This window comes from Bos indicus x Bos taurus, chromosome 21, assembly GCF_003369695.1.
Source record: "Bos indicus x Bos taurus breed Angus x Brahman F1 hybrid chromosome 21, Bos_hybrid_MaternalHap_v2.0, whole genome shotgun sequence".
Lineage (NCBI taxonomy): Eukaryota > Metazoa > Chordata > Mammalia > Artiodactyla > Bovidae > Bos > Bos indicus x Bos taurus.
The window spans coordinates 39,172,690-39,199,435 of NC_040096.1; the positions used below are offsets into that span (position 1 = coordinate 39,172,690).

The window sequence follows — 26,746 nt, forward strand, 5'->3', positions numbered from 1 at the left end:
GAGGAGGAGGAGGAAGCAGCAGAGGGGGGGGGAGCGGGGGGGTGGGGGGGAGACCAAGAAGTAGAGTTGGGAGCGAGGGAGCTTCACCCCCGGGGCGGTGGTGGTTTTTTTTTTTTTCTTCTTCTTCTTTCTTTCTTTTTTTCTTTTCCTTTTTTTTTTTTTTCTTCTAATTCCTGAGGGGTGGTTGCTGCTTTTGCTACATGACTTGCCAGCGTCGGAGCCTGCGGTCCAACTGCGCTGCTGCCGGAGCGCTCAGTGCCGCCGCCGCCGCCCGCGCCCCACTCGGCACCCACCGGTCGCCGCCGCCCGCTGCGCTGCTGCCTGGCTCCCGCGCCGCCGCCGCCGCCGCCGCCGCCGCCACCGTCGCCGTTTCCCCCCGACGACTGGGTGATGCTGGACATGGGAGATAGGAAAGAGGTGAAAATGATCCCCAAGTCCTCGTTTAGCATCAACAGCCTGGTGCCAGAGGCGGTCCAGAACGACAACCACCACGCAAGCCACGGCCACCACAACAGCCACCACCCCCAGCATCACCATCACCACCACCACCATCATCACCACCCGCCGCCGCCCGCCCCGCAACCGCCACCGCAGCAGCAGCCTCCGCCGCCGCCGCCGCCGCCGCCCCAGGCACCGCAGCCACCCCAGGCGCGGGGCGCCCCGGCCGCCGACGACGACAAGGGCCCACAGCAGCTGCTGCTCCCGCCGCCGCCGCCGCCGCCGCCCCCGGCCGCCGCCCTGGACGGGGCCAAAGCGGACGGGCTGGGCGGCAAGGGCGAGCCGGGCGGCGGCCCTGGGGAGCTGGCGCCCGTCGGGCCGGACGAGAAGGAGAAGGGCGCCGGCGCCGGGGGGGAGGAGAAGAAGGGGGCGGGCGAGGGCGGCAAGGACGGGGAGGGGGGCAAGGAGGGCGAGAAGAAGAACGGCAAGTACGAGAAGCCGCCGTTCAGCTACAACGCGCTCATCATGATGGCCATCCGGCAGAGCCCCGAGAAGCGGCTGACGCTCAACGGCATCTACGAGTTCATCATGAAGAACTTCCCCTACTACCGCGAGAACAAGCAGGGCTGGCAGAACTCCATCCGCCACAACCTGTCCCTCAACAAGTGCTTCGTGAAGGTGCCGCGTCACTACGACGACCCGGGCAAGGGCAACTACTGGATGCTGGACCCGTCGAGCGACGACGTGTTCATCGGCGGCACCACAGGCAAGCTGCGGCGCCGCTCCACCACGTCGCGGGCCAAGCTGGCCTTCAAGCGCGGGGCGCGCCTCACCTCCACCGGCCTCACCTTCATGGACCGCGCCGGCTCCCTCTACTGGCCCATGTCTCCCTTCCTGTCCCTGCACCACCCCCGCGCCAGCAGCACTTTGAGTTACAACGGCACCACGTCGGCCTACCCCAGCCATCCCATGCCCTACAGCTCCGTGTTGACTCAGAACTCGCTGGGCAACAACCACTCCTTTTCCACGGCAAACGGGCTGAGCGTGGACCGGCTGGTCAACGGGGAGATCCCCTACGCCACGCATCACCTCACGGCCGCCGCGCTCGCCGCCTCGGTGCCCTGCGGCCTGTCGGTGCCCTGCTCCGGGACCTACTCCCTCAACCCCTGTTCGGTCAACCTGCTCGCGGGCCAGACCAGTTACTTTTTCCCCCACGTCCCGCACCCGTCAATGACTTCGCAGAGCAGCACGTCCATGAGCGCCCGGGCCGCGTCTTCGTCCACGTCTCCGCAGGCCCCCTCGACCCTGCCCTGTGAGTCTTTAAGACCCTCTTTGCCAAGTTTCACCACGGGACTGTCCGGGGGACTGTCTGATTATTTCACACATCAAAATCAGGGGTCTTCTTCCAACCCTTTAATACATTAACATCCCTGGGACCAGACTGTAAGTGAACGTTTTACACACATTTGCATTGTAAATGATAATTAAAAAAATAAGTCCAGGTATTTTTTATTAAGCCCCCCCCCCCCCATTTCTGTACGTTTGTTCAGTCTTTAGGGTTGTTTATTATTCTAACAAGGTGTGGAGTGTCAGCGAGGTGCAATGTGGGGAGAATACATTGTAGAATATAAGGTTTGGAAGTCAAAATTATAGTAGAATGTGTATCTAAATAGTGACTGCTTTGCCATTTTCATTCAAACCTGACAAGTCTATCCTTAAGAGCCGCCAGATTTCCATGTGTGCAGTATTATAAATTATCATGGATCTTTATGGTGGATGCAGACCTTGAGAACAACCTAAATTATGGGGAGAGTTTTAAAATGTTAAACTGTAATTTGTATTTAAGAAGCATTCGTAGTAGAGGTGCCCAAGAAATTATTTTGGCCATTTATTGTTTTGTCCTTTTCTTTAAAAAGCTGTTTTTTTTTTAATTTTGTTTACTTTTAGACCAAAGATTGGGTTCTAGAAAATGCACTTGGTATACTAAGTATTTAAAAAAAAAAAGGAAAGTTGTTTCAGTTGGCAGCACTGCCCATTCAAATGAATCGGAAGGGGACAAAATTAATGATTGCCTTCAGTTTGTGTTGTGTATATTTTGATGTATGTGGTCACTAACAGGTCACTTTTATTTTTTCTAAATGTAGTGAAATGTTAATACCTATTGTACTTATAGGTAAACCTTGCAAATATGTAACCTGTGTTGCGCAGATGCCGCATAAATTTGAGTGATTGTTAATGTTGTCTTAAAATTTCTTGATTGTGATACTGTGGTCATATGCCCGTGTTTGTCACTTACAAAAATGTTTACTATGAACACACAGAAATAAAAAAATAGGCTAAATTCATATATATCTTGATACTTTTGTCTCTTTTATTAAGTAGAACTAATTTTTAAAAGATCATTAAAGTTCTAGGGAATTCAAAGGCTTTTTCAGCCAACTGAAATTTAAACTGCTCCTTTCATTTGAACTGAGACTTTTCAAATGAAAATGATATTTCTTCCATTGTGGAGTCAAATTTTACAAGGAGCAGGCTATTTAATAAATGCTAGCTTTAAACAAAATATAGGCTTTTCAGCTGATATCTTTAAGTTTCTGTAGATATACAGCAAAAAGAGATTATTTAATTTTATGTGCATAGCTATTTACCTTGTGTTTATTTTCAAATCAGTTGATAGAATGCTTTTTATATATTTTGTTTGAGGTATCTTGTTTATAGCACTTGGCAAATTATAAATAAATATATGTATATGGTTAGATAGAAGTGAATATAATGCACACATATGTAATATATATAGACACACAGAGCCCTTCAGTTCAGGTACAATTTGCGCTATGAATGCTGCAAATATTTTTGTTTAAATATTTGTATTTATACTTTCTAAGTCAGCATTTATTTTTGTGGCTGTTTACCCACAATGAAAGAGTTCTAATAAAGATGTGCTGAAGTTGCAATATAGATTTTGCTGAAGTGATCACCTGTTGTAATGACTTGCAGATCAATGTTTATATTTTATTTTTAAATTATAACAATTTAAAGCTCCAGATGTTCAGAAGAAGTAAAATGCCTCTCTCTCCTTTTCTTTCATTTTTACATTATAGAGGTATTTCTTGATTCCCTTTTAAATATGTCTGTGTAGTTTTATCTAGAAATTTGTCCTCTTGCTTAGTCATAATTTTGTTTTAACTTGCAGTATACATATGCATGCACATATATGCATATAGATATAAATCTGAAGCGAAAACATTTTCTTGAGTTGTTTCAGCAGTCCATCCAATTGCTGTGACTCCAGAAAATAATTAGTAAACGTAACTAAAAGGTTTAGTAACTAATTGGATCCTGTGGTGAGTCTGTGGAGGACAAGTTGTTCATTTGTTACAATTGTATAGTCTGAAATGTGTTCTGCAGTAATGCAATAAGCTGGATACTTCTTACAAAGGACCCAATGAAAAATAATCTGTCCCCAAGATGTTATCGGCAAACACTTAGAGAGTCTGTCAGGAAAAAAAACAAAACAAAACAAAACCTAGGCGAGAAGCAGGCTGACTGAAACAGATTTGAAATACAACTATAGAATAGTTAATATTGGAATATGGGAATGGGTGGCCTGTGGAATGGAGAGATAGAGGAAGAGATAGCTAGAGAGAAGAAAGGGAAAGAGGATCTTGAACCTTAAAAAAAAAAAGTCTGCTACCAAAAAGAAAGAATGAATGAGAGAGAGGAGAGAGAGATCTAAGAAAGACAGAATAAGGCCAGGAAAAAATTAAAAGAGCTGGAACCAAATATGCACAAATGGGGAAAGAACTAAAATAGACCAAGACAGCTAGTTTAATTATCTCCTTTAAGCAGACTGGACAAGATTCTATTTTCTTAGTATGAGAGCAGTTTCACCAGAGGTCCAAGTTTCTTGAAATTTAACAGTGCTTTAGGATGAAGGATGAAAGAAAATTCCACAAATAAATTGTTTTAGAAGCCAAATGTATGACTGATAATAAAAATAGTTATAGCGTCCAAGTGAATGAAGTTGGGCAAAGGAAATTCCTATTACACATTTGTGATCCAAAACAGCTCAAAGACAAGCATGTGTTTAGACTGGAAAAGGTGATGATGTATTGTTTGCTTTCACCATGGGTTTTATTTGTAGAATAAGAATGTACTGGGACTGAAGAAATATAGTCTTTTGCCTATCAAAAGCTACAAAGACAGTTGGACTCACATTGAGGTAAAGGGACATATATATACAAGACAGATTTCCCCCATAAGTATTTTTTTTTGGCCATATTAAATAACTATTATTTCTGATTGTTTATTTGCATGATCAAGAAATAGAATTCCAGTGGCAAATTTAATGTTCCGAAATCAAAAGTAAGATCGACTTCTTTGAATTGATTAGCAACTAAGGACTGGAGTAGAAAAGTTCTACTTCTATACGTGTCCAAGTTACATATACAACGGATATGATTAGAAGTAAGAATAGTTTGTTTAATATGCATACTAGATACTAAGGGGGATATACAGAAAGAAAGAACTTTGTGAAGGCCTCCTGAAGCCCAGTGTGAACATTTCATTTATCTCAATGAGTCCTATCGTCCCTCAAACTATCATCTTCAAAAACATACAGAAATCTAGCATGGCATTTAATAGATTTTTTTGCAACAAATTGGTTGTAACATTGTGTTGATATTTGTTATCTTCAACCTTTGCCAGTTAAAATTAACTTATGCTGGAAAAACATTTTGAAACTTTTTGAAGCTTTTCTTCTTTTATACTTATAACTGGTTTTAATGAGATGAAGGTTGCTCTTTTTGAGATTTTGGAACTGAAAGTGCTTAGTGATCATAACATTTGACATCTCAAATTGCAATTTCTTTCCAGGTATATTTTGTCTGCTACAAGTTAATACAAATTATTAATATATAAAACATTGAGAAAGTGACTTACTTAAGCTAGAGCAGTGAAAAGATTCTTCCAAATGTTTCTTCAACTTGTTTCAAAATTGGAAATTACCAGAATATGAAGCCTGGAACTAACAAGATATAATACAAATATCTATGCTTATGGAAGATTTCATGTGGTTTCTATGACTCGCATCAAATTGAGGGTAGAGAGATAAATAAGAAAATGAGACTTGTAGTGTTTGAGTTAATTATGTATATTTAAATTGGTGGTTATTTCACCCAAGTAGGTGGAGAAATCCAAAATATTTAGAGCTCTAAATATATAAATATGGTTTTTAAAAGTCTGTTTTCTACAACATCGTTGAAGAACTTGCATGCAATGAAGTAATTTTGCTTTTGAGAAATTAATTTTATGAATAGCTAAATTGGCTGGTTGTGTTTGGGACTCAATGCCTGTTTGAGAAATAGGCTAACAAAGGGTGAAGGTGAAGACCATTAGAGGTTTTAGAAAGGGGCTGAGACGGGTTGCTGGGGTTGTGTAACTGTGCCTAGAGGGCGGGGTTCCTGTACATTCCTACTTCACCAGATAACCTGCCCCCAACACTACTCCAGCTTCTGCCAGACAGATGGGACTCGCCAGCATGAAAATCTGCGCAACCATTCCAACAAGTAGGGTAGGTGAAACTGAAATTAAAATTCCCCCTTCTTCCCCCGCCCCTACTTGAGGCCAGATCCTGGAGATACAGAAAGAATAGGGGGTCATCTAGATTCTCCTTTTCGCGTCTGCATTCTCCCTAAGAGCTTCCAACCTGTAAGAGTTCAAAGGCGCTATCTTTAACAGTACTTCATTCTTGATTTCCTTTTGCGCGCTTTTTTTTTTTTAAAAAGCTTTCTTTTCCCATCCCAATCATTCTCCCTTCTCTACCATCCCTCCAGAGTCTCCCCTCCCCCCTTCTCCCCCCCCCCCCACCCCCAACCACCAGCAGTTAAAATAATCCACCTCTTGGTTTTCGGCCCCCAAACCGACCTTTTCTCCACTCCAGCGGTCAGTTCACTGGGACCTTTTCCTAAGGATGTAGGCCAAGGTGGCTCATGGGAATATATGATGTAGTGTTATATTTTGAGTCTCTTTTCTGCCTTCCAATTTCTATCTTTTTTTCCCCCCTCCATCCAAGACTGTGCCTGATGTTGCCCGAAGGATGCCGAAGAAAAAGACTTCAGGACTGGAAGCGCTCTTACCCCAAGATCGGTAAGTGAAAGTGCTTTACCGGGATGTGGGTGGCCGGGTAGCTGTGCCCGACCGGCTGATTTTGACCAAGGCTCAAACTGAGACTTTGAGGTCCAGGACTAAAGTACTCTTAAAAAAAAAACACTTTTTTTTTTTTTTTTTCTTAGAGGGCGCGCTATCAGAAGTAGCTGAAAGAATGCATGATTTTTTTCCCTCTCGGCGGCAGAGAGTCACGGTGGATCCCTAAGTAAAAAGGGTGTAGACATGGAAAAAAAGGATGGTGAGGAAAGGAGAAGAATTTATATGGAGCCAGGGTAATGCGAGACTGAACTAGGTTCTAAAGGGCAAAGTAATTCATTTCGTGGAAAAGGATTTTTGAGTCTTAAGCTGCAAGAAGTCACTAAGGAGACTTAAGGTTCAAACCTGTATAAATGTATTCGCTCCCCCTATTTGAGACAAAGGTTCTTGTTCGAGAGCCAAGGGCTTGCTTCGTTTTAAAGTTTTCTTTTTCCTTTTCTTTCTTTCTTTTTATTTCTTGGTGGGATGTCCCTTCTCCCCCTATTTTCACACCAACATTGCCCACCTCCCCCAGAGCTGGCCCTCCGCTCCCAGCTCCTTGGCCTGGGTCGGGCGAGGGTCCCTGCCGGCTTTAGCGGCGTTGCTCCAGGTAGAGTCGCGGGTGGGAGGCTCTCTTTCCCTTATTCGAAGGAATAAGGAAATGAGCACCGTTCTGGGCTTGACTTCGTCCCTGCTGGGAATATCTCAGTTCCCGGCTTTGGGATCTCAGGCTAATAATTGATTCTTAATGCACACTTTGGAGACGGCGGTGTAAGCTCGAGAGCCAGGGTATCCCGAGAGTGGCTGCGGGCGCGCGAGACAGGTTGAGTCGGCCCGAAGCGAGTTTGGAGCCCTCGCCGAGGTTTCCCGTAGCCTTTCTGGCGCCTCGGGGACTTCAGCACGATGGCGGGACTTGAGGTCCTTGTGGCAGGGACCCGGCAGCGTGGTTTTCTCGGATTTTGGAATTGTGTAGAAACGTGATTTTGGCGGCCGGGTCGCGGCGGCGCTGGCGGCGCGGTGGACAGGCGCTCCCGGGACGCTGCGGCAGAGATGCCAGCAGAGGGGAAGCCGGGCGCTGCGCAGGGAGCAGCAAGGTGAGGGCGCTCTTGCCCAGGACAAAGCGGAGCTTGGAGTTTGATAGCTCGACACCGGCTGATGCCAGATAAATTGACTCCAGAAGCTTGGCCGGCGCGCTTCCCCACCTTTTCCCTTTCTTCTTATTCTTCCGTGTTCTCCACCCGCCCGCTTCCCCTCCAAAGTTGTTTCTTTTTGTTTACCTAGTGCGGTTTCCGATCTTAGCACTTGCTAGTTGATAGAACTGTTTTCTCTGTAGTAGAAACCTTTTCTCCTTTCCACTCTCTACTCTTCCATTTCGCTTTCTACCCTGTGTTTCTTTTCTGCCCAAACCTGTGGTCCGAAGTGAAGTGTTCTTACAGGAAAAGAGGTACCCTTTGGGGTAGGAATTCCCTCAACACTTTTAAAGGTGTCCCTGGGCCAGGGAAAGGGAGACAGGGGGTTAGGTGGGCAGAGCATCCTGCCTGTGCGAGGGGGATTCTCAGCAGCGATCTTGAGCTTTGAAAAGAAAGAACCATGAAGACTGGAGCTCAACATTTCCGACTGCCCCCTCCCCGTCTTCCATAAGACTCAATTTCTATGACTCAACCCCATCCTCACCTTGCCCTCTATCAAAACTTGAGGTAGACAGAAATTCCAGAATTGTTGAGATCAGGAAAAGACATTTAAAATAGCCAGTAACTCTCAAAATTATGCTTGTGTGAGAGAGAGGAGATAGGATGTCCCATGTCATTTTCATGGTGTGTTGCCTGAGGCATATAAATCTCAGCCCTCCTCTTCGGCCCTGCGGAAAAGCTGCAAGGGAGGAAAGCACATTGCACACTGCAAGATTTAGGGATTATCATCCGAATGAGAGAGATTGTTCAACTGCCAGACATGTGCGGGATATTCAGTTTCGATTTAGGTTGAATTTTTCTACACAGCACTCCTCAAATTGGGGCCATCTTCCTCCGTTTTATTCCCCTTTTCTTCTCCTCATATTGTCTAATCCTTTTAATCAGAATGTATTTAAGGTGCAAACCTATCTAGCTCCGGGTCTGGAAGGCAAGGTGTTGTTGATTCTGTTGACTGAGCAGGAAAACTAAAAACTGTAGTGGGTTTAGAGATAAACTGAGTTATCTCTCAGTTCTTTCATTTTCTCATTGCTCTGAAATTTAATGACCTGATCATTGTTGTTTGAAGTTAAATTATCTGTTAAATTAGCTCTAAACAATAACTGGTGATATTTTCCTTTTGGGTTCAGTTGCCCTTGCATCCTGTTTCCTGGATGGAAAGGAGAGGAGTCAAAGAGAACGTTTGGTCACATAATTATATAAAGATAATAAAAGTGGATATTTATGTGCTAGTGATATCATACAAGGAAAAAAATCACTTTCAAAGAAGCTGAATTTCATAAATAAGAAAAAATTTGAGGCCTGTGCTTCAGAAGGACCACACTAATTCAGGGATGAATGTAAATAAGCATCTTTGTTGATTAAGAAAAAAATGTGAACACCATATTTTCATTACAGAACCTAAATACTCAAACTCATCATACACCGGTACTTGCTAATTTAAATTAATTCTGCCCTCCAGGGATAAATATTCTCAAAAAGGAAATTTAACTTTAAGCAAAATCTGAAATGTTTCAGATGTGAATTTCTAGAAATCCAAAGTATATTTATTTCTTTGAGTCAGACACTTGTTTGTTTTGCAATCACTTTATGAAACAATTTTGGAATAACGCAGATGCTCTTCCCCCCTTCCTTGTTTCAGACTGCTTGCATATGCAGGCATAGGCATAAAAATTCCCAGGGTATGTTGAGGAAATAACATTTTTACTCTTTTAACAAAAGGCCCAAAGAACCTATAAAGCCAAAGGTACCATAGTAGTTTAAAAAAATCTTTAAAACTAATGAGCACTTTGTGTGTCTTTTACCCTTTAAAACGTGCTGAATGAATAATTAGAGGCTATAATGAAGGTTGAAAATTCAGAACATGAATAAGGTGGCAATTTTATTATTTAATACTTTTATAATTTTTATAATTAATGATGTAATTTTAAATTTGGCAAAGCTTTGTTAGAAAAAATAGAGTACTCCTCCCACCCCATCAAATATACTCTAGAAGGAATAAGGTAGAATCAGGTAGAAGTGAGAACAGGGCTTGTTTATTTATTTATTTCCAATAGTAGTAATTGTAGTAGTAGTAGTAGCAGCAGTGGAGCTGAAAAATATACTTTTAATTATACATTGGGAGCTCTGATTGCAGCTGGAAGACTAAAATCGATCATTCCTGCATCGATGGTGTGGTCTATTACTGCATTGATTTGTGTTTATTTATGCAGACTTTCAGTTATTTACTTACATATTTCAGCATCTGCCTCTTGATTATTATCACAGGTTGGTTTTAATGAAAGAGCTTATATAGGAAACACATTTGACAGATCAATTTTAAGTAAACTTGGTAGTGAATTATGGCAATCCAAAGATTTTATGAAATTACTTATTCATACTTACTTTTTAGCAATTAGGAATCTGTCTCTGATTAAAATCTCACACTACTCAAAAGCTTCCATTCTTCTCTTCAAACATTGTGCTTCTGTTTTTATAAAACAGGAAAACAGATGATTATATGATGTTAGGTGTGATAGAATGAAACTGATGAATGAGGTTTTTTTGTTTTTGTTTTTTTCCTTTGACATGACTAGGTTACCCTCATGACAATAAAGTGACCATTGGGTTTACTAATGGTATTGAAAATCAAGGAGCAATGGATTTTGAATATGGAAGTGGCAATGTTTTAAAACATCTATTACCTCTATGCCAGGGGTATGCTGAAACAGGATATTCTCAGGTTCTTCAGTACATATTAAATGCATATATTCTATTATTTAGTGTATGTCTACAATTATACCTTATGAAGATTGGCATTTCTCTTGAACTAAAAGCTCACATGTGAATGTTATCCATCAAAGTTGATTTGAACAAATAGGACAACTAAAAACCAAGGGGTGTGACTTTCATATGTAAAATGCAGTACTCTAGAAGGAATAAAAGTAGAATCAGGTAGAAGGGACAGCAGGCCTTGTTTTCTTTATGGGAGATTGAGATTCACGTGCTTCTCTTGTCATTACAAAATGTTGAAAGATGACTTGGAAATGGGGGGGAAGAGTGGCCAAATTCATCGAGGGCAATTTGCTTCTGACTTTACAGATCTTTTATTGCAGTCTGGAGGATCAATTTTTCCTTACTAATAATTTGGAATTCATCTACCAAATACGGTTAATAGTTCTCTTCGTTTCTCACGCTTCCCCTTTCTCTGGTATCCGCGAAGAATATAGAGAAAAATTAATCGAATTCTTTCTTAAGAAGGGAAGGGCCTTGAGACATGGAATTAACTCTCCTCACCCTGGTGAGTTTTCCTGAAACTGCTTATCCTCAGCATCGGTGTTCTGAGAGGTGGAGCCTCGCAGTCAGACGGCTGCAGGCAGAAGGTGGGCGAGCCCTGGGACCTTAAGCTTTGTGGAAGGTTGAAAGGAGGAGCAGAGGGAGAGCTTTGAGGTTTGTTTATTTTGTCTATTTTTATTTTTCTGTCCCGTGCCAAGCCCTTGAAGTTAACACAGAGATATGGCCCTTTAGGACCAAGCACTCAGCATTCTTTCGAGACTGAGATTCCAGAGCATCAGATGAACAGGACTTAGAGCTAAGGCGTCACCGCACCCCCCCCCTGCCCCCGCCCCTCGACTTCCTACGCACGCACCAGCTCGTCCTCACGTGCGTCGGGGTAGTGGACAGTGTTGACTTGAATTGCTCTGGCTCGCTCCAAGCCTTTCCTGTGAATGAACCCGAAAACACTCGACAGGTCGTGAATAATCGTTTTAATGAGTGTGCAAAGCGTGCGACGGGGTGCACCGAGCTGTCGGGTTAAACAAACAACTTGTACCCTGACCAAATCCGATTGTTAAAGTGCAAAGTGATGTCAGTACCATTTCCATTGCCCTTCAGAAAACCACAGATCTGACACGCGGGAGTCCAATTTTCCCCATTAAAGAAAAATAACAATATTTTCCAACCGTGTATGTGATCTTCTTTAATATTAACCTGAGCCAAACAAAACCTCATTTGGGAATCAGAGAAGTAGTCGTGTCACTGCCTCAAAAACAAATCAAAAAGGAGAAAACAAGGAAGAAATCAGAACAAATCTAAAAAACCTAACAGATTTCTTTTTGATAGCTCACACATCATTGCTGATCAATATTGTAAAAATCTTACACACACACACTGCAGCTCAGTATTGGCAAAAATCAAGTTAACTGCATCTAAAACAACTGGGATCGATCATTTGGTCCTGTATTAAAATAGAACTACCAACCTGTAAAGACTTTTTTCTATTGAAAATCTAATGGAAATATTTGCTGTTATACATTAGCCTGTGAAGGAATGAAGGGATAAGTAGTCCTCACATTTATGCTTTCAAGGAAAACAGTTTGGAGAAAAGTAATGTTAAAGGAACCCTGATGGGCCACTACCATCTAAAACAATAACAAAAAGCACAGTGAGCTCCACAAATCACACTCTCCCCTCTTTCTGCACAACTGTACTGGGGAAATATTTTTGTTTCTTTCATGTCTAGTAAAAAGATCTACTTATTTAGAATTAGTCACATGTGCTTCTTTACTTGATCATTCTTTTACCTTCTTTCACAATTCCAAACATCAACTGCCACATGACGATTAAGAAAATAAAACCTCAAAAGATTATTTTAAAAAATTATTTTTATGTATCTTCTCTAAAAATTTTGTGCAGAAATGTGTAAAGTGTTACCCTTGCCAGCACCTCATATACATCCACAAATCAAACAAAATGACCCAGATGCTTGGAAATCAGTGTATCAATTCCAAATAACTAGCTCCTTCAACTCAGTAACAATATAGGGAGATTAAGGTTTATATTTTCATTGGATTAAGTATTACAGATTACACGTTTTTCTTCTAAGACTGAAAACATATCATGTCCTGCAGTCTGAAGTTTATTCATCCTCTTATAATTGTAGTCAGCTTGTAGGAATAAAATGTTAGGGATATTGTACATTTGAATATAGGAGCTCAGCAGCATTTGCTCAGTTAACTGCTATTGCATAGGTGGTTATCTATGTATCTGTCTTTCTGACCATCTATTTCACATACAAACATGTCCATATACAACCAACTGTAATTAGGTGGATTAACCCATCTGAAACATATAACTGAGGTATCTGACGGAATAAGCAGTCTCATGTGGAAGCCGTTGTTATGGTTGCTAGTTTTTATACATCTCTGTCAATTTAGCACCAACTGGATAAATGGAAGGTACTGAAATTCAGTTTCCATCATCAAAACTTGGAAAAGACAACCAGTAGGTTAGGACAGTGTTTTTGTTGATTTTGACTGCTATCTGGTGAATGTCTGTATCAGAATATCAATTCAGAATAGCCTTTAATTACTAGGAAATTTGACAAAAATGACTGTCAAAAATTAGGGGCTTGCATTTTTATTGTTTTAAGTATTTTTGGACACACAACAGACTGTGCAGTTATTACCTAAACAGATTTCTTCTCTGTAGGCTGACTGAGTTGAGGAATTTTAGGAGTCACTGAAAGAGCCGAATCCATTTGTTTTAGATTCACAAACAGCAAAGCTAGAGGGTGCGTCTGTTTTTGTGTGTATATATGTAGTTAAAGAACTGCACTATCAAAACATTAATTATATTTGAAAGATAGCAGAGAGCTTGTTGTGCAGAGAATTGCATTATTGAATTTATATTCCATGGAATGTGTCTGTGGAGAGGGCTGAAATTGTATACCTGTCTTATATGATGCACCCTCTTCAGTGAGATGTGTAATAAGAGCAAAGAGATGAAGGAGGCAAACTTAGAGAGGAGAGATCTTAGGTATTTGGATGGTCCTAAGCAGAAGGAATTCACGTGCAAATGCAAATGACTGAAGAACAAACCTGGGGTCTTTGTTCTCTGTCAACAAAAACAAATGTATTTTTTCCCCTTTATCAAACAGATCACAGTGATCTTAGCTGAATTTGGAGCACGTTGTGGGGAGAGAGAGCGACTAAGTGACTAAGAATATTCCAATTACCATAGTTCTGATCCCCAAGTCCTGTTTATTTCACAGCTGCCAAATTTTATATCCAAAATTTAGATTCTCTTCCTCCCAAATCCTACATTGGTATGAATCATCACTGATCATTTTTAGTTTTTGGCTTAATTACTAGTTTTCAGCTTTAAATTACCAATAAACTAATTAATCTGACTAATCTTTCTAAACTTCTGTTGAGTAGTATAATAGCAGCAACAACAACAAAAATAACAACTGCAGCAATAATGACAAAAATAAAATGATAATAATAATAATACAAACAATAATAGCATAAACAATTTTAAAATATTTTTTCTGGCCAACAGGATGAAGACGGAATCTATTTCAGTCTGAAATTTGTGTTTCATGGCTGCAGTTGGACATTCCTCTGATTTCTTTTATCACTGGTTAGATGGATGATCCGTTCCTGCCCAACTTGTGTTCTAATAGACTCCCCTGGTCTAACATGGTGGATCTTTTTAGTGTCACTGAGTACTTTTGTGTCCCCTCTTCACTGCTATGGGCATGTCCCCCTTGGACACTATTCCCAAATAAATCAACCCAGGACCGGCCTGGAAGCAGAGACAGGTGAAGGGATTCTTGAGTAGAAGGACCTGGTACCTTCTGGATGGAGCTCTTCTGGTGAATGGTCAAGTTGTCATATTTGGGACTCACATTCACAAAGCTAAGAAGTTTGAGAAGGGCATAGGAACTAAGGTTCCATGAATCAAAAGAGAATTCTGGCCCTAGGGAACTCAGGTCATTGGGTGAGACATAAAAATAAAAAATTAGGGCCTCCAGGATGAGCTCTGATTTCTTTAGAAATGGAGGGATGCAAAGAGGACAGTAAAGTGGAGGGAGTAGAAGTAGCGGAAGGAAGGAGACCAGGTGGAAGATGTTAGTACCTGGTGATAATCTAGCTGGTAAAGTTGACCCATCTGTTTAGGAGGAGGGAGAGGTGCTTTTATCAGTTGTAAACCTGTCAAGGTTTATTGTTCCAGGTACAAGAACAGCCACCAGTTCCTGAGATGAGGCTGGAAGGAATCTGCCACTGAGTTTGTATCTGCAGGCATCTAACTCTCCTCTCAGCCCAAAGTTCTCCCCATGTCCTGAGCCCCCTATGCACCCCACCCCCAAGAAAAAGGAAATGAAAGAAAATAAAAAGGGGATAGCGAGAGAATTAAGACTCAGTGTTTGTCAGGCAGATGTTGGGGTCAAAGCACGTTGTTTGGGTAACTGCTTTCATTTTGGAGGGGAACGAAAGCTGGTTAGAAGAGGACGGGCCGTTGTGGGAGAGGAGAGCAAAAAATAAGAGAAATTCCTTGGCAGCGGAAGGAATTTGGGTAGGACAAAATGGAAAAGAGCTGTAGCAACAGAAGGACAGTTTAAAAGGAAAGAAGGGTGATCGTAAGATGTGTTTGCATTGTTCTGTTTTTCTGCAAATTAGTGTAGCCTTGAAAGCAGGAGAAAAGATCTTCATGCCTTGTTAAAACACAATTACAAAAAGAAAGGCATATTATCAATAGCCAGTTTTGTCTTCAAGAAAAGTCTTTTCTTTAGATATTATCATATACACGCAATCCATAACTAAACCAAATGGCAGTTGAAGGAAGGGAGGGGAAAAAAGGAACCAACTCCCCTGCTGGTCTTACGTAGAGTGCATCTATCTCCTCACCTTTCACAGCAGGGAGGGTGAAGGATCTTTTTTCATTTCCATCTAGTCTTTTCACTTAAAAAAGTATGAAAATATTACAGTTCATGAGACTGTTTCTCACGAAAGAGCAGAGAATGAGGAGCTTTCATTTCTAGGGATAAATTTACTGAGGTGATGCTCAGTTTGCTACAGGAGAAAGACAACTTTGGTTGCAACTGTATATTGCTCTGCTTTTCAGTGGCACCCCCCCAGACCTTCTCTGTGCACTAATAATAACTAATAACTACTAAGTTCACTTCACTCTTCTGGAAGTACAACTCTGCAATTTGAAATCAAACTGGAGCTTTCCATATAAAATCCAACTCTAATTAAAACATTTTATGGAAAATATTCTCAGTTATTGTGATTGTTTTTATTCATTTGAATTCTTCCTTGATTAAAAGACAGCTATCATTTGTTTCAGTCAGAAAATTAAAAGAAACCAACAACGTCAGTAAAAGTAGCCCTCAATCCTGTTATGTACATTCCCAAAATATGGCTTTTAAGAATTTATTTTCAAACAATTTGGTTTTAATTGTACATATCTGAGAACCTGAGTCATTGGAGACATGCCTAACTAAAATAAACTAAATTAATACATTTATAATGGGAATATTTGACAGTAAAGAAACAATAAAAGCAGACATTTCAAAAAGTAGTAAAAGTTATGCAGACATTCACCTGCACTGTTTATGCACCCATTTAACAAAATTAGTAGGCTTCTATAACCCAGTATCTTAAAAACATCATTAGCCAACAAATATAAATACGTATGCACATATTCCATACGTACTATGCTGAATATAGTTTAAACATGTACACTTTAGAAACTAAGAACTAAACATATTAGTATTTCTAACTTTTAACCACCAATAATTGGTGTTTGTGATTTGTAAACACTGAAGGAAAGCCAGAACCATGACATTCTGCTTGGACTGTACTGTGAAGCAAATATAGGCTTCTTTCTGTTCAGGGTATGCAGGAGTGAGGAACTTAGCAGTGAGTGGAGTTAAGATCTCTTTATGTTTTCAGTAAATGAAGATGTAGTCATTTCATTCTTTAAACATTCATATTCTACTATTAAATAAAAGAAATATATACAGTTTCAAAGACAAGAGAGGTAAGCCCGAGTAAAACTATTATATCACAGAAAAGGAGTGGTTTCAAATGATGCTAACATTTTTTCCAACAAAGAATTTTTCAAGGCAGATACAGGTAGATCTGTTGCACAAGTGACACAATAAATATTTTTAAAATGGGCTGTGGGGGGTGTTTAATGACACTCTGAATATTTATGAGTAATACTCCTTTGAAGAAGGTTGTGTGACTATCACACTCCATAAAAATGGAGGATGGGGTGAAGTTTTGAGGGTAGAAATGTCCAAGCATCCTAACTATTACTAATGGTGGGTGGGTGTGACCTGTGTACAAAAGGAAAGGATTCCATGCCAAGAGAGTAGCTGCAAAGGTCTATTGGTCCCATCCTGTTTATTTTCTTTTGGGTACACATTTCAAAAACAAATCCTTTCCACTAGGCTCTCATTTTGCAGTTATGGTTTCACCGACAGTAGCGGGCTTGTATTAAAGTGCAATCCAATGCATCAGTCCAGTTTTGAAAAGAAGACAATGGACGTGAAAAATAAAGTGACAGTCTTATCAATGAAATCCTCATTGGCAGTTGGAGGACAGGGAAGGAGGTGGCTTCAAAACAGGGTAGTGGGAGGAGAGCAATACTCTAGGTGAGTTTTTTGGGAAGATGCTAAGTAAAATGCTGTTCAGAAATTGGGATTAATCGAGCAGTTTAAATACAAATCTGCCGGAAATCGTGCTCTGAGAGAATGAAAATGAAGAAATTTATGCATATTCTAATTTTCCCTCTTTGGCTGCTATTTTGGAGGAAGAGACTTCTTTTGCTGATGGTGGGACTTTTTTGTTCTGCACAGGAAATGTGTAAATGAACAAAAATGTGTGTGTTTTTTTCCCTTTCCATCTCTCTCCTCCATCCCTCCTCCCCCTGCTTTCAACAATCAGAAGTGGTTAGGGTCCTACAGACCCCAGGGTTTCTCTCCATTCCCAAGATGAGAGGGAGCAGGCAGTGCAGGAAGGGGAGTTAGGGCTCCTATTGGTCACTAACATTTGTAAATTAACCTAGAGTTTCCATCCCATCTTTGGACATTCAGAGAGAGTAGAGTGCGGAAGTGTCATACATTTAATGTGATGAAAAATCATCTCGAAAGCTATTTGCTCTCACAACTGAATTCTCAGTTTACGCCTAGGGTGGGGGTGGGGGTGTCTTAAAAGTGATGAGCGACGTTGCGGGATCCACTGACCATCACTACTGAGTCCAAACACTTTTCCTTTTGTGCCTTTGGGAACACACAGGGCCGGTGCATTTTAATCATATTAAGACCAGTAAGAAACTCTCCAGCTCTCCTATTTTGATGTACGTCGCCCAGTACTGAGAACGAGTGAAGTGGAGTGCACAGGTCCTTTTGTGTTCTGTGAAATATGTCAGGGACTGCCGAGACGGTCCAATGAAGTGTGTGGGATGAAGGTAGGGGCGGGGGCGACTCGTTCCGGGGGGAGAGGGCGCTCCGACGAGGGAAGAGAGAGTTTGAGAGGGTGGAAGAGAGAGGCGCTCCCTGTCCTCTCGCTCCGCATATGCAGGCCAGGCCGAGAGCTTCAATTAATTCGGGATCGGAGAAGACAGAGACAAGACTCCGAGTTTCTACTGTTTCTAGATGCCCGGATAAAAACCCTGGAGCCAACTTTCATTCTTAACAATTTAGTTTCAAAAAGGCTCCTCGGTGCCCCCTCTGCCTCCTCCGCCGGTCGCAAAGCACTGCGCGAGCCCGGGGCGTCCGCCGAGGCCGGAGTCGGTACTCTCCGCCCGGTCCTCCAGCGGCTCAGCCGTCTCGGCCGCGGCCTTGGAAAAGGCGGCCAGAACAAAGCCCACGCTACGAGCCCCTGCCTCAGATACATTTTCAGCGGCCGCGTCGGAGCCTCAGACCCCCAGAGGGCCAGCTTTCCAGCACCCGGCCCGCCGTGACCCCGCCCCGTCGCCCACTCGTCTTTCTCCCTCAGGAAGAGAGCACCGAGCGGCCGACGCAGAGCAGGATTTCACCCCAACCCCGCCCGCGAGACTGGGGTCCCGGGCGTCCGTTCTCCTCCGCGTACCGGTGTGGGGGAGGAGGAGGAGGGATCGCAGATTTGCCCAGGAGAAGATGGGAGATGAGCGCGGATCCTCTCTGCAGACCTCCCGTCAAGGTTACCGCCACCTCTAGGAACCTCTTCGGAAAAGCTCCAAAATGCCTATTTTGCAGAAAGCCTGCTATGGTGCGATGGGGCCTGGTGCTCAGAGAACTCTCAAGAGGCCTCGATGTCTTGGTGCTTGAGTCAAGCCCTGCCCAGGCCCATTTCTCCCGCGCATCCCAGGTCCTGCACTTCCGGTCCCCCCGGCGGGCGAGGAGGGGTACCCTGACTCTCCCCTCCCCAGCACTTCCGGCCCGTGGGCTTCTGCGGTCCCGCCCAGTCACCCTGCTGAAGAATATTTTTGAGAGCTGTTTTATATAACTTTTCTGTGGCCGGTGGGAACTTTACCTGTTCCATTCATTTCTTTTTGACTTTAATTTCTACGCCTCCTTAAACTTGGGAGGGTGGGCGGGCGGAGTAGAGGAGGGCCAGAGGTTTAAAGAAAAAGCTCATTGAAGAAAAATCTTTCTATTTTTTTGTCTTTTCAGGTCACCTTTCCCCTTTCCGAATTCCCCGCACCAGTTCACACCAGCAACTGAGATTTAGGCCTGTTTTCCTGAAGGGCCTCAGCCAGTCCCTGCACTTAGTAGGCATGCAATAAACCTTGAAAGCCCAAATGAATGATGCTGCTTCCCTAGGCACATGGTACTTAGGGGTGGTAGGTATTCTCAGGAATCAGCTGACGTTTATTTCCATTATTTTATTGAATTCAGTTGAAAGGTTGATAATTTTTTTTGTATGGGCATTTTGATGTTTTTTAGGGACTCCTCAAAACAGTGGGGGGAAATCTCTTATTAGAGTTATTCAAAGTGTCTTCTTGAACTTTTTCATATGCATGAGGTAAAATGCTGTGATTTTTTAGAATTTGGGGGTTTATCAGCCCTTTTGTGACTTTTCCTTTACATTTTGCGTTCTTTTTAAAGTTTTACCTTCTGTGGTAAGAGGTCAAGGCCTTATGAAGTTAATCTCTTGTAGACAATTTGAGACAAAAACTAAGATTTCTCTTTTGCTTTCCTGCTATGTTACCGTTTAATCCTTGTCAAACTTGATCACTTCTGCATCATTCTACTGTGTCTTCTGCATCATTCAGCTGTTCTCATTCTTTATGATAGCATTTGTTTTTAAATGCTGTAAGAACTTTATGTAACCAGGAGAGAAATTTTCATAGTTGTGATTCAGACAGTCAACACATGTTAAATGCATATTTTCCCGAGCACCAGTTGTGTAACCTATAGATTAGTCCTTAGGGCATTTACTGTCCCACTTTCATTGACTGTAAAATAGTGAAAATATATAACCAAAAAGCTAATAACCATGAAAGTAATTTGAAAGGTTATAATTGCTAATCAAATTTAAAGTGTATTTATTAGCATCATTATTCAGAGGCATCAGAGGGATACAAATAAGACCTGTTCTTATCCTCTGGGAACTTACAGTCTAGTTGGGCATAAATAATGTGAATATAAATTAATAGAAACAGCTACTAAGCAATGTTCAGTGTCTGGCATATTGAAAACATTCAGTAAACAATTGCCTCACAAATTAATTTGCAGTCGTGTCATTCTTTTAACCGAAATATGATACTGGTAAGAAATACAGGAAGGATTAATTAGGAAAACTTTCATGGAGAAAATGAATCTGTCCTTTATGTACCACATAGGAAGATTGAAAATGCAAGCTGTTTGTGTTCAAGGGGGTAAGGGTGGCGTAAATGGAGAATGAGAAAGATATTTGATGAGATGGAATTTTGGTGGTAATTTGTAGGAAACCTTGCAGATCATGCAGAGGAGTTTGTATTTGATAGTAGAGGTGATGGTGACCTGTGGTGGCCCTGTAAGCAGAGGATGGCATGATTAAAATTGAGATTTATGTTTAAAATGATTCTAGCCAGCAACTGAGCATAGTGAAAATTGAGGGAGAAAGAGTATGAAAAAAGATTCTGGTTGCAGTTCTAGAATGGTGTATTTATATAGAGTGACTGTAGACAGAGTCATCATTAGGCCCTTTCTTCTCAGTTTTTATACAGTGGAAATTACATCGAAATAATAAAATCAGTAAGGAGTCTTGAATAGGATAAGAGCCACAGACCACTGGAATATGTGTTACTACTTTTTTCTTCATTGTTGGTGTGATAGGGGATGTTAGATGTTGACTGATGGTTACTAATCTCAGGATATCTTCATCACCAGTTACAGCTCAAGAAACCTTTCTCATTTCGCATATTTACCCATGATCCAGTTTCAGTGGTTGTCAACTGGGTGTGATTTTGACACACCTCCACCAACCCATGTGGGCACTTTTGGCAATGTCTGGAGACATTTTTAGTTGTAACAACTGTGGGACACTATTGGCATTTAGTAAGTAGAAGCCAGGGATAGATATTACTAAATATCTTACAATTCAGAGGAGAGACCCCTGATAACAATGAATTACCTACTCTCCAAAAGCAATTGTACTGAGGTTGAGAAACCTTCAGTGGGAATGAAGCATGAACTCTTAACTCTGGAAAACTACCCAAGCAGTCCCAGAACCTAACTTCTATTATAGTATCAACTTTGATGGAAGAAATGTTTTGTTTAGTGAGTCAAATGTACCTCTGAAAATGGCAGTGTCTCTTCTTAGCCCTGAGGTCTTAGAAATAGGAAAATCAGAAGGGTACCTGCTTAGATTTTCTACTTTTTATAAAATGGAGTTAGAAATATTCCTTGAGGATTTTTCATCTCCATGTTATTTATTAAATTAATAAAATGTGCCTTTGGAGTTGCTTAGCAACTTAATGGAAAGCTTGCTTTTTAGAAGTTCATTTGTTTGTTTAAAACTAGGGTAGGTTGCATATTATTAGCTACATTACATAAATCAACAAAGAAATGTACACTGAAAACGGAATAAAATGTTTCAACACATTTTCTGCTCTCCGTGTCTAGCAATTAAAACATTCTAATTGTCTGGTAGAATTGCATCAAATATTCGACAAACATTATTTACGTATGAAATTTCAACATAATATTGAGAATGTAAGAGAACCAAAGAGGAAAAATTCAGCAGATTTTTCATAAAGTATGTGTTTATCTTAACCTTTCTTCTTCAAATATCTTATCTACTAAGTACTTTTATCAGGCACTAATTATACTCTTTCTGAAAAGAATTTCTCCAACACCCTTCAGTGCCTGCACCCTTTAATCATATCTCATTACATCTACCTAATCCATATCTTTTTCACATTGCCAGGGCTCATTAACAGTTTTAAAAGCTAATCTTAATCTTGGACACTGTTATTCCTTGTAATCGAGATGAAAATAATGCCAATAATATTTTATTTCTAAAATGTAGTGGATCATTAAAAATTTGTTCTGAAGTCATTTCTTCTTTAAATATTAATGAGAAATTAACTTTCAAACATGCATTAAACTAGCAGGAACAGTGAGATGTGTCTGAAAACCCTGAAGCACCTTTTCGAAGGAGAAGTTATTTTTATAAGCTGTTTTAACAGTGGATCATCAGTCACTTTGAAGGGAAGTGATCCTTGATTAACAGTTGGCTGATACTGTGCTTCCACAGATGTGTGGCAGTAATACAGGTGCTCCCTATGAAACAGGACAGGTAGTTCACAGTATCTGAGCTTTCTTTTTCTGACTGAAAAATGTTAAAGCATAAAGCCTTCATCTTTGTGTATTACCCCATTAAATTGTTGTAGACAAGACAAACCAAATGTCCCACTCAAATAATGAACAGTAAGCACCATGTTTCCCATGACTTTAAAGAAAACATTGTAAGTGTGGCCAGTACTTTATTCCTTTTGATTTTCCATTTTCCGAAAAGAAAATGGATCAAATGTTCTATTACATGACCAAAGTAGAGCCTCATGATGATGACTTTTTAGGACTTGAAAGTGAAATCCTGCCTCTCAGAATATAACTACTTAGGACTAACATGTTACTTGGATGGAAGATTCCTCCACTACTATAACTGAGATTGTTCCTTTTTTTCTTTTTTTTTTAATTTTATTTTTTAACTTTACAATATTGTATTGGTTTTGCTATATATCAACATGAATCCGCCACAGGTATACATGTGTTCCCCATCCTGAACCCTCCTCCCTCCTCCCTCCCCGTACCGTCCCTCTGGGTCATCCCAGTGCACCAGCCCCAAGCATCCAGTATCGTGCATGGAACCTGGACTGGTGACTCGTTTCACATATGATATTATATATGTTTCAATGCCATTCTCCCAAATCATCCCACCCTCTCCCTCTCCCACAGAGTCCAAAAGACTGTTCTATACATCAGTGTCTCTTTTGCTGTCTTGTATACAGGGTTATTGTTACCATCTTTCTAAATTCCATATATATGCGTTAGTATACTGTATTGGTGTTTTTCTTTCTGGCTTACTTCACTCTGTATAATAGGCTCCACGTTCATCCACCTCATTAGAACTGATTCAAATGTATTCTTTTTAGTGGCTGAGTAATACTCCATTGTGTATATGTACCACAGCTTTCTTATCCATTCATCTGCTGATTGTTTCTTGAAAGTAATCTCTAAGTCTTAGGACAAGTTTAATGGTTTGTTATTTATTTATGCAGGTACTCTCTAGCTATAGTGCTTTTAAAAAACCACAAGACAAAAGTCATTTGTCCAAAAAAACCAATTTTTGGACTAGTACCTCAAGTTCTGATTCGGTGGTAGTGAAGATGTAATAAAACTTTAATTCTGCTCTGATTTTTTCCCCATTCATTAATTTTACCAGATAGTACAGTTGTTGTTGTTGTTAAGTCATTAAGTCATGTAGCCCTCCAGGCTGCTCTGTCCCTGGGATTTCCCAGGCAAGAATACTGGAGTTTGTTGCCATTCCCCTCTCCAGGGGATCTTCCTGACCCAGGGATTGAACCTTCATCTACTGCATTGGCAGGCAGATTCTTTACCACTGAACCACCTGGGAAGCTCATATAGTACAGTAGTTATCTTTTATTTCAGTTGTTTAATTAGATATTTCTTTAGTTTTTTTTCCTTTGGAATATATTATTTTCCTTAAAGAATTCTGTGGTTCTGATTTCTCTCCATTTATATGGTTCAGCTTATTATTACCTATGCTGCTGCTGCTGCTAAGTCACTTCAGTTGTGTCCGACTCTGTGTGACCCCATAGACGGCAGCTCACCAGGCTCCCCTGACCCTGGGATTCTCCAGGCAAGAACACTGGAGTGGGTTTCCATTTCCTTCTCCAATGCATGAAAGCAAAAAGTGAAAGTGAAGTCGCTCAGTCCTGTCCGACTCTTAGCGATCCCATGGACTTCAGCCTACAAGGCTCCTCGGTCCATGGGATTCTCCAGGCAAGACTACTGGAGTGGGGTGCTATTGCCTTCTCCATTTAGGAAACTGTTATTAAGCAGAACCAAGTGATAGCTAGTTAGTTTCTTTTGCTGTGTCTTATCTTTTGCAGTGGTTAAAAATTGAACTAAGATAATTAGATTTTTAGAATCTGTAGCATAATGTTTTTAAAATTACTCTTTTGACATTTTTTTCTTTTAAATTATTTTAATTTCCTTACTCATCAGTTTTGAGGAGGGTAACTTTGCACATGTTCAGTTAAACACAACATGTTTTCCTGTGTTCTTTTTTGCTTTACTGAAATAGCTCGAATATTCAGATCTTATCAAATTTTTACAGTGACACCATAGACGATGCTTGCTTTAATAGAATTTCCCTCCCTTCATTATGAATTAGTTCTACTAATAAAAATACAATTTAGTATGTAATATACTATAACATCATAATTAAAAATTGCAAATATAGTATTAATATATAGTTTAAAATTGTTTGGGGGCTTCTCTGGGGGCTCAGTGGTGAAGAGTCTACCTTCCAATGCAGGAGACGCAGGTTCGATCCCTGGGTCGGGAAGATCCCCTGGAGAAGGAAATGACAAGCCACTCCAGTATTCTTGCCTACAGAATCCCATGGACAGAGGAGCCTGGCGGGCTGCAGTCCATGGGGTTGCAAAAGAGTTAGACACGACATAGTGACTAAACAACAACTGTGTTTGTTTTTGTAAATTAATTTTTATCTTTGTCTATTTCTCTTATTAAGAAGTTTTACCTTTTTTGTACTGATTATCTATTTTCTTGTCCTTTTCATGTTGTTATTTTCAGAGATTTCTCACATAGGTCAGTTCGATGAAGCTTGATGGCAACAGTTGTTCACTTTGAATCAAAGAATAACTCTTAATTGGTGTGCTGTCATCAACCAGAAGTTTCCAAGTATGTGTCCTCCAATTCAGAGAAGAAGCTGGATGCAAGCAAACATACTCATGGTGACTCTCTGCACATGATGCATCTCCAGAGAAAGTTGCTTCAACATTCTTTTTTGTTTTCGGAACACTTCTTACAATATACCCCAACTACTGCATAGCATCCTAAGTTCATCCAGATTTGTCCCAGGTCTGAATTCTTGGTCTTCCTGCCACCCTCTAATTCCACAGATAAAGAAGAAATAATAATAAAGGAATAAAAATCGTTTGTTTCTGTCTGACTGAATCATTCCAGTCTTGAAGCCCCCTGGTGGGTTAATTAGCCCTATTATTATATTTACTATCTCCCACACACGTGTGTGGAAAAGTGCTCCTCTTGGCACTTTTCTAGGTGGATAAGAGAACATTACAACATATGGCACTGGACTTTGCTCTTGAAATAGATGGTACTTTGGCAGCCTAAAGCTTGAAGGAGCTTAGTTTTTCATTGATAAGGGTGGAAGTGGCCTAGGATCATCTATCCCTGATGTATGCCAGCTGTGATTTCAAATATTCTTAGTGTGGGCTTTGGTACCATTAGGAAGAGAAACATAGTATCTCTTGTAGGAAGAATTTGGAGAGATTTACCCCAGCAATCAAGATGGTTAAGATGATTAACTAAATTCTGTGGATATACTGCTTCTACCCTAACTGAAAGAAAAAGAGAACAGCTGCTAACTCATTTCTCACAAATAGGCATGATTTTTCAGTGAGTATTATCTTATCCTGGAATTAATTCTTTGGGTTCTTGCCATTGTGTTTTGTCCTTATAGATTAGAATGACAGAGGTATTAGCAAGAAATTTGAAATTGACACTAGATAAGATCAGCTTTTGATTGTTAAATTTCAAGATCAGCACAAATCATCTGGAGGATGTGCAAAGCTGTCTTAAAATAACAAATTCCTGTGCAGCAGGGTTTGACATAAATTGAAGGTATTGGCATGTCTACAGAAAAAATTTTAGCCATGAAAGCAGATAGAAGTCAGAAGCAATGAAGGGAAAGTGTGTCCACATATGGTTCAGAGATGAGGGAGTGGATTCAATTCCATTGGACTTAAGTCCCAATGAAAGCCCATTCCTGTTGTAAATGTATATCAGGCTCTTTAAACTTGATGCTGTTAAACATTCTACCCACAAAAATATCTTCATTCTGAATCTATATTTTCCAAATAATATTTGGATTATTATTTGGCTTCTGAAGAATTTTTGTTCTTAGAATATATACTAATCATATGAACTTCAAATATTTCACTTAAAATAGTAGTTACTTTTAGGTGAGTAATTATATCCCAGGCTTTCAATGAAGTTCTTTTCATTTAAGTTATTCATCATAAATGAATTATGGATAATCTTATTTCTGATTCAAAACATTACTATTTTGATGATTATTGTATATCTACCTTTGATAGATGAATACATTTTTGGCATGTTGATAAAATTAGAGTATAAGGTTTCTACTAGGAGGGACAGATACAGAATTATGTTTGTAAAGGTCAACCCTTTCTGTCAGTCTTTCCTGTGACCTACAAAATGAACATACAACTGCACGATTCTACGTGTAAAAAGGCTAGTAGTTGAACTGAATTACAATTGCTCAAACAATATTTGGTTGGGACCAAATATTACCACCAATGTAATATTATACATATTCAGTTCAGTTCAGTTCAGTTGCTCAGTCGTGTCCAACTCTTTGCGACCCCATGAATCCCAGCATGCC

At 40.7% G+C, this 26,746-nt stretch overlaps 1 protein-coding gene across 7 annotated transcripts; it reads left to right on the plus strand.

Annotated features, from left to right (window-relative positions):
* The first annotated feature begins 52 nt into the window (after nucleotides 1-52).
* On the plus strand, nucleotides 53-25,257 carry FOXG1 (forkhead box G1). 7 transcript variants are annotated; one of them, XM_027521490.1, is made up of 5 exons: nucleotides 53-6,010; nucleotides 6,512-6,585; nucleotides 14,130-18,763; nucleotides 19,237-19,406; nucleotides 24,892-25,255. In XM_027521490.1, exon 1 carries the CDS (start codon nucleotides 391-393, stop codon nucleotides 1,861-1,863), a length of 1,473 nt encoding a protein of 490 aa, XP_027377291.1. In that variant the 5' UTR covers nucleotides 53-390; the 3' UTR covers nucleotides 1,864-6,010; nucleotides 6,512-6,585; nucleotides 14,130-18,763; nucleotides 19,237-19,406; nucleotides 24,892-25,255. The 7 variants fall into 7 exon arrangements, 4 of the variants coding, with proteins under 4 accessions (XP_027377291.1, XP_027377290.1, XP_027377292.1 ...); XM_027521489.1 differs by lacking the exon at nucleotides 14,130-18,763; XM_027521491.1 differs by lacking the exon at nucleotides 14,130-18,763 and having other exon boundaries at nucleotides 19,237-19,393.
* Nucleotides 25,258-26,746: the final 1,489 nt, after the last annotated feature.

What these genes read in the sequence shown, in the direction of transcription:
- FOXG1 (XM_027521490.1), top strand. Translation starts at nt 391, where the DNA reads ATGCTGGACATGGGAGATAGGAAAGAGGTGAAAATGATCCCCAAGTCC.